Genomic DNA, 10,224 nt, shown 5'->3' with positions numbered 1-10,224 from the left:
ATATATTTAACAGCAGCAGGAACCAAAGACAAACTGGGCACTCCGTTAGTTCAACCCAGGGCACTGGATCACCAGTGAGGTGGTCCATTGACTGGACCAGAATTGGACACACACACGCACGGTGAAGGAATGTAACCCACAGCTGAATTTTCAGGGAAAGCGGGATGGGCTGGGGCGGGGAAGGCGTGTTGTGATCCCCATGAATAGGGAAGCCCAATTTTTAAAGGATCTCAGCAAAGCGCCCCCCACAAAGTCACAAATACATGGGAACCGAGCAAAGCTGAAGATGTATGAAAGATATTAGACATTCCACGCTTTTTTTTTTATTTTGGTAGATCAAGGAGATGCGGTTTCTTAAAGAGGGGCCAGCACTATTGGAGTCAGACCCAGGGAGAAGTGAAGGACAGTAGAGATGGGCCAAGATTCCAGTCGGTGTGGGTTTTAGCATCTTTTGGGGGACATTATCCTCCTGGCGGTATGCCAGTTCCTGTTGTTGTCCAACTTAAAGCTGGACCAAGGGGGAAGAACGGTCCATCTGATTGGATTCCATCCCGCTTGAAAAAATAACCACAGGGTCTAAAAGATTGTAGATCAATAGCCAGGGCCCCTCTTCTCCCTATCTTGCCAGACCTCATCTCCCCCACCCCACCCCACCCCAGCCCACCCCCACCCCAACCCACGATGGTGTATCCCCACCTGCCAAGCAAGACCAGTCCAACGCAAGGAGCTTAGGAGGAGCCAGCTCCGTTCGAGCCAATGTTCAACGTGAAAACCACCCTGCCCACGAATTTGTCCCGTTCGTCGTCGTTCTTCACGTTCGACCCGTAGACTTTGCACTCGACGCTGATGTCGACGTTGTTGGTTATGTTCACAAACTTCACGGCCACCAAGGGCTGGGTGTAGTTCACCTGCGGCACAGGGGGACAATTCCGAGTTAGTATCCCCAAAGAGGACCGACCTGCTGCCCAACGCGCCGTCAGATTCCCGGCGCTCCTCCAATTCCAACCTCTCGCCCACCCCCCTGATTCCCATCGCCGTGCCTTCAGCTGCCTGGGTCCCGAGCTCTGGAATTCCCTCCCTAAACCTCTCCTCCTCTCTCTCTCTCCTCCTTTAAGACGCTCCTTAAAACCTCCCTCTTTGACCAAGCTTATGGCCACCTGTCCCTAATATCTCCTTATGGGGCTCGGTGTCACATTCTGTTTGATCATCGCTCCTGTGAAGCGCCCTGGGACGTTTTACTACGCTAACGGCGCTGTATAAATGCAGGTTGTTGTTGTTGCTCTGTCATTAGAAATGGGGTTCCAGTTTTCAACAGCAAAATACTGCGGATGCTGGATCAGTCCGGAAGGGGGACCCCGAGCTTCCGGCCGCCTGTCACTTGAATTCTCCGCTCCATTCCCGCTCTGACCTCACCGTCCGCGGCCTCTTGCATTGTTTCAATGAAGCTCAACGTAAGCTCGAGGAACAGCACCTCATCTTGCGATTAGGCACTTTACAGCCTTCAGGATTCAACATAGAGTTCCACGATTTCAGACGACAACCCCTGCCCCCATTTCTCAGGCTGTTTATCTTTTTGCCATCCCCATTTGCAGCATTTTCTCTCTCCTGCCTCCTACCCTTGCGCAGAATATATTCCTCCCCTCCCCTCCCCTCCCCCTTTCCCTTCCTCTGCACCTGCTTAATATCTGTTCCATCTCTAGCCTTCTCCAGTTCTGATGAAGGGTCCCAGACCTGAAACGTTGGGCTGGATTTTCATTGAGGAGGCGGGTAGGAGGCGGGACTACAACTTTCAGGGTTGTAGTCCCGCCTCCATCGAGTTCTAGCCAACCCACGTGATGTTGACTTGATTGACCTTGTTGACCCCGCCCAGCGGGCCCAGCAGGCCAATTAAGGGCCACCCGGCAACAGGTGACGTCACAGATTGACATTTCCTCTGTCAAGACCTTTTGACAGATGAAAGATCAGCGTTTGACAGCTGTTTGAAGCTGTCAAACACTGACAGGCTGTGCACTAAGTTAATTCCTTCCTCTCAGGATGATTTAGAGATCTCTCCGGAACAGAAAGCTGAATGCTGCAATTTTTGACAGATCGCGGCCATTCTGCTTTCTGTGCCGGTGAGATGAGGGACTCCCGAGACCTGAAGGAAGGAAGGCTGTAAAGGTAAGTAAAGGTAAGTAAAACTTCTTTAAACACTTTACACACACCAAACACACTTACCTCTTCACTCATGCACCCATCACTCACCTGAACACCGGACATCGCGACCCCTCCAAGTCCTTCATCCCGACGGTCCGCCTCGCTAACTTGGCGTGGTTTGGAGCCGTCGGGAATCCCACATTTCAGCAATAAAAATAGGAATTGGGCTAAAAACTGCCTGTGAACTACCTGTTAACAGGCAGTTAATTGGCACTAATCCCCTTCCTGCCTCGGGGAGGCGGGTCCCAGTGCGGGTCGGGTACCCGCCTCCTTTGAAACTGGCATGGAGGCGGGTTGGGGGCGGGATGGGTTCGGGACCCCCGATTTTGGGATTTTAACCCCCCGCACGCCTCCAATCCCGCCTCCACGGCTCAATGAAACTCCTGCCCGTTAACTCTGTTTCTCTCTCCACGGATGCTGCCTGGCCTGCTGAGTGTTTCCAGAATTTTCTGTTGTTATTCCAGTTTTCAAGTCGCCCCTTAAAGTATTTTTTTGTGCACGTTTGATCATCATTTTTTTTCTTGTTGAATTGAGGAACTTGGGTCAGGGAGCAGACCCAGAGTTTGGCTGTACAGGGAGCTGAAGTTCTGTGCAGTCAGGAAGATCCCGTGAAGTATCCTCCTGATTTCACAGACTCCGCGCAAAGCAAGCAAAGGGTTGGCGAGAAGGAGCGAGGAGTTAGAATCGTAGAATCACACAGCACAGGAGGAGGCCATTTGGCCCATCGTGCCTGTGCCGGTTCTTTGAACGAGCTCTCCAATTAGTCCCACTCCCCCCTGCTCTTTCCCCACAGCCCTGTGAATTTTTCCCCTTCCAGTATTTATCCAATTCCCTTTTGAAAGTTACTATTGAATCTGCTTCCACCGCCCTTTCAGGCAGCGCATTCCAGATCACAACAACTCGCTGCGTAAAAACATTCTCATCTCCCCTCTGGTTCTTTTGCCGATTATCTTCACTCTGTGTCCTCTGGTTACCGACCCTCCTGCCACTGGAAACAGTTTCTCCTTATTTACTCCATCGAAACCCCTTATGATTTTGAGCGCCTCGATTAAATCTCCCCTTAACCTTCTCTGCTCTAAGGAGAACAACCCCAGCTTCTCCAGTCTCTCCACGTAACTGAAGTCCCTCATCCCTGGGACCGTTCTGGTAAATCTCCTCCGCACCCTCTCCAAGGCCTTGACATCCTTCCTAAAGTGCGGTGCCCAGGATTGGACACAATACTCCAGCTGGGGCCTAACCAGGGATTGATAAAGGGTTTAGCAAAACTGCCTGGAATTTGGGGGGGTGCGCGGGAGCAATGGTGACCCTTGAAGGGGACAGCCGGTGCCTCTTGACGCTCCCATTGCCTCATGCTGGCCTGGCATTAGTAGGTTCAGTGGGGGGGGCGGGGGGCACAAGTGGGCATACTGCCTGACATGAATCAGTCATTCATGAAAGAAAGACCGAGTGGCCTGCAGGTTGCGCTGTCCAGGGAGAGTATAAATACTCGGGCACGGGCCCAGCTTGCGCGGGACATTCTTAACAGGAACTAGTGAAGGACGCAACTAGACCTGCATGTTGTAAAACAGTTGATTAAAGCTTAGACCAAGTGCCTAGTAGTTTTAGAAACATAGAAACATAGAAGATAGGAGCAGGAGTAGGCCATTCGGCCCCTCGAGCCTGCTCCGCCATTCAATGAAATCATGGCTGATCATCCAAATTCAGTACCCTGTCCCTGCTTTCTCCCCATATCCCTTGATCCCTTTAGCCTTAAGAAATATATCCAACTCCTTCTTGAATATATTTAATGAATTGGCCTCAACTGCCTTATGTGGTAGAGAATTCCACAGGTTCACCACTCTCTGGGTGAAGAAATTCCTCCTCATCTCAGTCCTAAATGGCTTACCCCTTATCCTTAGACTGCGACCCCTGGTTCTGGACTCCTCCGCCATCGGGAACATCCTTCCTGCATCTAGTCTGTCTAGTCCTGTTAGAATTTTATAAGTTTCAATGAGATCCCCTCTCATTCTTCTAAACTCCAGCGAGTACAAGCCCAATCGACCCAATCTCTCCTCATACGTCATTCCTGCCATCCCAGGTATCGGTTTTCTTACGGAACTGCCTGAGGAGGGGGTTAAAAACAGCAGCCTGCTTTAAACCGCCCCCCCCGCCCCACCCAAACGTGGCCATTCCAATCGCGCGCGCCGAGGCCTGGGAATTCAAAGCCGTTCTACTCACGTGCGCCTTTTTCCCGTAATACGGGAAGTACATCAGGTCCAATGTTCCATTGGGAGGGAAGTACTGCAGCTCGTGGACTTTATCTGTGTCTTTCGTCTAAACGAGGAAGGTACAAAGATTTTTTTTTTTTAAAAAGGCATCTCAGTCTCTCGTTTCAACTGCTCCACAATCAGGTTGTGAATTTACACATTCGGGTACAAAGGTTCATCGAACGGGCTCCGTAAAGTTGCGAAGTGACATTTTACAATTCAGAAAGAAAGACAGACAGACTTGCATTTATATAGCGCCTTTCACTACCTCAGCACGTCCCACTGGGATTTACATCTTTTTGAAGTGTGGTCATTGTTGTAATGTAGGAAACATGGCAGCCAATTTGCACACAGCAAGCTCCCACAGACAGCAATGTGATAATGACCAGATCATCTGTTTTAGTGATGTTGGTTGAGGGATAAATATTGGCCCCAGGACACCGGGGAGAACTCCTCTACTCTTCTTCAAAATAGTGCCATGGGATCTTTTACTTCCACCTTAGAGAGCAAACGGGGCCTCGGTTTAATGTCTCATCCAAAAGACGGACCCTTTGACAGTGCGGCGCTCCCTCAGTACTGCCCCTCCGACAGTGCTGCGCTCCCTCAGTACTGTCCCTCCGACAGTGCGGCGCTCCCTCAGTACTGCCCCTCCGACAGTGCGGCGCTCCCTCAGTACTGCCCCTCCGACAGTGCGGTGCTCCCTCAGTACTGCCCCTCCGACAGTGCGGTGCTCCCTCAGTACTGCCCCTCCGACAGTGCGGCGCTCCCTCAATATTGCCCCTCCGACAGTGCGGCGCTCCCTCAGTACTGCCCCTCCGACAGTGCGGTGCTCCCTCAGTACTGCCCCTCCGACAGTGCGGTGCTCCCTCAGTACTGCACTGGGGAGTGTCAGCCTGGATTATTGCTCAAACCTCTGGAATGGAACCCACAATCTTCTGACTCAGAGGAGGGAGTGCTGCCCACTGAGCCACGACTGACACCTAGTAGGTGAACATTGAGAGGTGTGGCCAGGTCCATGGCTGTTAATAGGAGCAGTGGTGAGGAAGGAGGTTCCTGAATTGATACACTGAGCAGGATTAGCTGGACCCGGTGTACTAGGTCTAGATATCCACCATTTTCGAGATGAACAGGACACCTCAATAAATAAACAACTTTAGATTCCTCCAGTCCTGTTATACAAGAAATTAACTGCAGATTGAGATCAAGCTAACTGAACCGCCTTCCCTTAATCCGAGCCCACCTTGCGATCTCCGGGGAATTTTGCTCCAATTCCCCCTAAGCTTTGTTAAGTTGGGGAATGCCAAAAACTCAACAGCGACAACAGCCGTCCTATATCCAGCCTCCAAACAATCCATGCTGGGTGCAGCTGACCTGTCTCAGTTTAATTCCTGCTTCAGTAACAAGAATGCGATGTGTACACTGGCCAAACAAGCACCGGGCGATAAGCAGCAAACTCGTCCACCTTCAATATATCCCCGAATAATAATCGAGGTCCTCCTCCAGCCCCACAACCCCTCCGAGATCTCGGCGCTCCTCCAATTCTGCCCTCTTGCTCAACCGCCCCCCCAATTTCCGTCGCTCCACCATTGGCGGCCGTGCCTTCAGCTGCCCGGGCCCCGAGCTCTGGAATTCCCTCCCTAAACCTCTCCGCCTCTCTCTCCTCCTTTAAGGCGCTCCTTAAAACCAACCTCTTTGACCAAGCTTGTGGTCACCTGTCCCTAATATCTCCTTATGGGGCTCAGGCCCAAATAATGATCCCGCGACGGATCGCCTTGGGACGGTTTGAACTTACATAGAAACATAGGAGATAGGAGCAGGAGTCGGCCATTCGGCCCCTCGAGCCTGCTCCGCCATTCAATGCGATCATGGCTGATCATCCAAATTCAGTACCCTGTCCCTGCCTTCTCCCCATATCCCTTGATCCCTTTAGCCTTAAGAAATATATCTAACTCCTTCTTGAATATATTTAATGAATTGGCCTCAACTGCCTTCTGTGGTAGAGAATTCCACAGGTTCACCACTCTCTGGGTGAAGAAATTCCTCCTCATCTCAGTCCTAAATGGCTTACCCCTTATCCTTAGACTGTGACCCCTGGTTCTGGACTCCCCCGCCATCGGGAACATCCTTCCTGCATCTAGTCTGTCTAGTCCTGTTAGAATTTTATAAGTTTCAATGAGATCCCCTCTCATTCTTCTAAACTCCAGCGAGTATAAGCCCAATCGACCCAATCTCTCCCCATACGTCATCCCTGCCATCCCAGGTATCAGTCTGGTGAATCTTCGCTGCACTCCCTCCATGGCAAGAACATCCTTCCTCAGGTAAGGTGACCAAAACTGCACACAATACTCAAGGTGTGGTCTCACCAAGGCCCTGTACAACTGCAGCAAGACATCCTTGCTCCTGTACTCGAATCCTCTCGCTACGAAGGCCAACAGACCATTTGCCTTCTTAACCAACGGAGTTGAAGGCGCCGTATAAATGCAAGTTGTTGTTGTTGTTAAGTAGCCCTTCACCGCCGACAGCCACTAAAAAGACACAACCCCCTCTCTGGCTAGAACACCAACAGAAAACGCTGGAAAAACTCGGCAGGCCAGGCAGCATCGGTGGAAAGAGAAATAGAGTCAACGTTTCCGGTCTGGGACCCTTCATCAGAACTGGAAAAAGCTGGAGATGGAACAGATATTAAGCAGGTGTAGAGACAGAGGGTGGCGGGGGGGGGGGGGCAGGAATTGAAGGACCAATCTGTGCTTTTGTAAGAGGCAGGAAAGATAAAATGCTGCAAATGGGGATGGCAAAAATCATACAGCATGAACAATGGGGGCAGGGATAATTATCTGCAATTGTTGAACTCGATGTTGAGTCCGGAAGGCTGTAAAGTGCCTAATCGGAAGATGAGGTGCTGTTCCTCGAGCTTACGCTGAGCTTCCGTGGAACAATGCAAGAGGCCGAGGATGGTGGGATCTGAGTGGGAGTGGGGCGGTGAATTAAAGTGACAGGCGACCGGAAGCTCGGGGTCCCCCTTACGGCCTTACTCTCTCTGGCTGTTCTGCCGTGGAGGTAAATCTTTCGCTGAATGACAGGGCTGGACAGACTAGATGCAGGAAGGTGTTCCCGATGGCGGGGGAGTCCAGAACCAGGGGTCACAGTCTAAGGATAAGGGGTAAGCCATTTAGGACTGAGATGAGGAGGAATTTCTTCACCCAGAGAGTGGTGAACCTGTGGAATTCTCTACCACAGAAGGCAGTAGAGGCCAATTCACTAAATATATTCAAGAAGGAGTTGGATATATTTCTTAAGGCTAAAGGGATCAAGGGATATGGGGAGAAGGCAGGGACAGGGTACTGAGTTTGGATGATCAGCCATGATCTCATTGAATGGCGGAGCAGGCTCGAGGGGCCGAATGGCCGACTCCTGCTCCTATCTTCTATGTTTCTATGTTTAAGTTCCGGCCAGTTCTGCTTTCCTTAAGCACGCGGCAGCATTCTGGCCCTCCAGCCCTTTAGCGGCCAGGAGAGTTCAAGGGAGCTCGCGGCAAGAATGAGGGTTGGCGTAGGGAGCGGCAGGTGTGTCATGGGCCGAGCTCTATGTAGCAATCTAGAAGCCAGCACGGCCCGTCGCCTCCCCCCCCCCACCCCACCCACCCCGAGACATGGAATCCAGACCCCATTATCTACAGGTCAAGGGTCGAGGGTCAACAAGCTTAACTCGGACTGGCCGGCTGCAGGATAAGCTTTATTGATACGTTGCCAAAAGCGAGCGAACTTTCTGCGGCCTAGTCGATCCTGGTAACTTTTAAATCATCTTATCCACTCCGTCTGGTCGCTTTTTATATCCTGTGCCTGTCCGTTGCGATGGGTGGGTGTGCAAGAGCAAAAAAGAGGGGTGAAATGAGGCGGAGATGGTTAACTGTGTTGCAGGCGAAGGTTCCGATATGAAGAAAAGGTGAAAACGCGACGGACAAAACATAGGTTCTGCAAATCACTAACCTTTCCTTCGCAGGACACGTACGGAGTCTTCCCCTCGCCGGGCAAGTACCCAATAATCTGAAAGTAAAAATCAAAAAAAAAGAGAACAATCTTGCATTTCTCCAGCACCTTTGACCACCTCAGGACGTCCCAAAGCACTTTACAGCCAATGAAGCACTTTTTTTTGAAGTGCGGTCACTGTTGTAATGTGGGAAACATGGCAGCCAATTTGCGCACAGCAAGCTCCCACAAACAGCAATGTGATAATGACCAGATCATCTGTTTTTGTGATGTGGTTTGAGGGATAAATATTGGCCGCAGGACACCGGGGAGAACTCCCCCGCTCTTCGGGAGATAGTGGCCGTGGAATTTTTACATCCCCGAGAGAGCAGACGGGGGCCTGGGTTTAACGTTTCATCCGAAAGACCGCAACTCCGACAGTGCAGCACTCCCTCAGTACTGCCCCTCCGACAGTGCGGCGCTCCCTCAGTACTGCCCCTCCGACAGTGCAGCACTCCCTCAGTACTGCCCCTCCGACAGTGCGGTGCTCCCTCAGTACTGCCCCTCCGACAGTGCGGCGCTCCCTCAGTGCTGCCCCTCCGACAGTGCGGTGCTCCCTCAGTACTGCCCCTCCGAGAGTGCGGTGCTCCCTCAGTACTGCCCCTCCGACAGTGCGGTGCTCCCTCAGTGCTGCCCCTCCGACAGTGCGGTGCTCCCTCAGTACTGCCCCTCCGACAGTGCGGTGCTCCCTCAGTACTGCCCCTCCGACAGTGCGGCGCTCCCTCAGTACTGCCCCTCCGACAGTGCGGCGCTCCCTCAGCACTGCCCCTCCGAGAGTGCGGCGCTCCCTCAGTATTGCCCCTCCGACAGTGCAGCGCTCTCTCAGTACTGCCCCTCCGACAGCGCGGCACTCCCTCAGTACTGCCCCTCCGACAGTGCGGCGCTCCCTCAGTATTGCCCCTCCGAGAATGCGGCGCTCCCTCAGTATTGCCCCTCCGACAGTGCAGCGCTCTCTCAGTACTGCCCCTCCGACAGCGCGGCACTCCCTCAGTATTGTCCCTCCGACAGTGCGGCGCTCCCTCAGTATTGCCCCTCCGAGAATGCGGCGCTCCCTCAGTATTGCCCCTCCGACAGTGCAGCGCTCTCTCAGTACTGCCCCTCTGACAGTGCGGCACTCCCTCTGTACTGCCCCTCCAACAGTGCGGCACTCCCTCCGTACTGCCCTACAGTGTCGGATTTATACCCAACCCTGAAACTGTTAGCCACCGTGATTTACCACCTGCAGGAGAAACTGAGAAAGAAAAGAATAAACCCTACCAACAATTGAACAGGTAGCTAGCACCGCAATGTCTAAATGGGAAGCGACCAGAAATGCATAAAGCATCTTAAAACTCACGATGGTTTTTTAGTTAATCTTTCTTACAACATTCAAGAAGCTCGACACCATCCAGGACAAAGCAGCCCGCTTGATTGTCACCCCATCCACCACCTTAAACATTCACTCCCTCCACCACCGGCGCACCGTGGCTGCAGTGTGCACCATCGACAAGATGCACTGCAGCAACTCGCCAAGGCTTCTTCGGCAGCACCTCCCAAACCCGCGACCTCTTCCACCTAGAAGGACAAGGGCAGCAGGCGCACGGGAACACCACCACCTCCAAGTTCCCCTCCCAGTCACACACCATCCTGACTTGGAAATATATCGGCCGTTCCTTCATCGTCGCTGTGTCAAAATCCTGGAACTCCCTCCCTAACAGCACTGTGGGAGCACCTTCACCACACGGACTGCAGCGGTTCAAGGCGGCGGCTCACCACCA

General features: G+C 52.5%; 1 protein-coding gene across 1 annotated transcript in view; it reads right to left on the bottom strand.

The window, feature by feature from the left end:
• Positions 1 to 675: 675 nt before the first annotated feature.
• LOC147091119 (sodium/potassium-transporting ATPase subunit beta-2-like) overlaps positions 676 to 10,224 on the bottom strand; it is a 52,152-nt gene continuing 42,603 nt past the window's right edge. Inside the window, exons 6-8 of the mRNA XM_085977586.1 lie at positions 8,429 to 8,485; positions 4,414 to 4,509; positions 676 to 908 (exon numbers count right to left, since the gene is read on the bottom strand). Of these exons, the coding sequence (XP_085833712.1) occupies positions 729 to 908; positions 4,414 to 4,509; positions 8,429 to 8,485 (333 nt within the window). The 3' untranslated portion in view covers positions 676 to 728. The remainder of the gene's footprint in view (positions 909 to 4,413; positions 4,510 to 8,428; positions 8,486 to 10,224) is intronic.

This window comes from Somniosus microcephalus, unplaced genomic scaffold (assembly GCF_052327205.1).
Source record: "Somniosus microcephalus isolate GS21.2 unplaced genomic scaffold, FLI_Smic_1.0 unresolved_chr4, whole genome shotgun sequence".
Classification (NCBI taxonomy): domain Eukaryota; kingdom Metazoa; phylum Chordata; class Chondrichthyes; order Squaliformes; family Somniosidae; genus Somniosus; species Somniosus microcephalus.
This window is presented reverse-complemented; position numbering and strand designations above follow the sequence as displayed.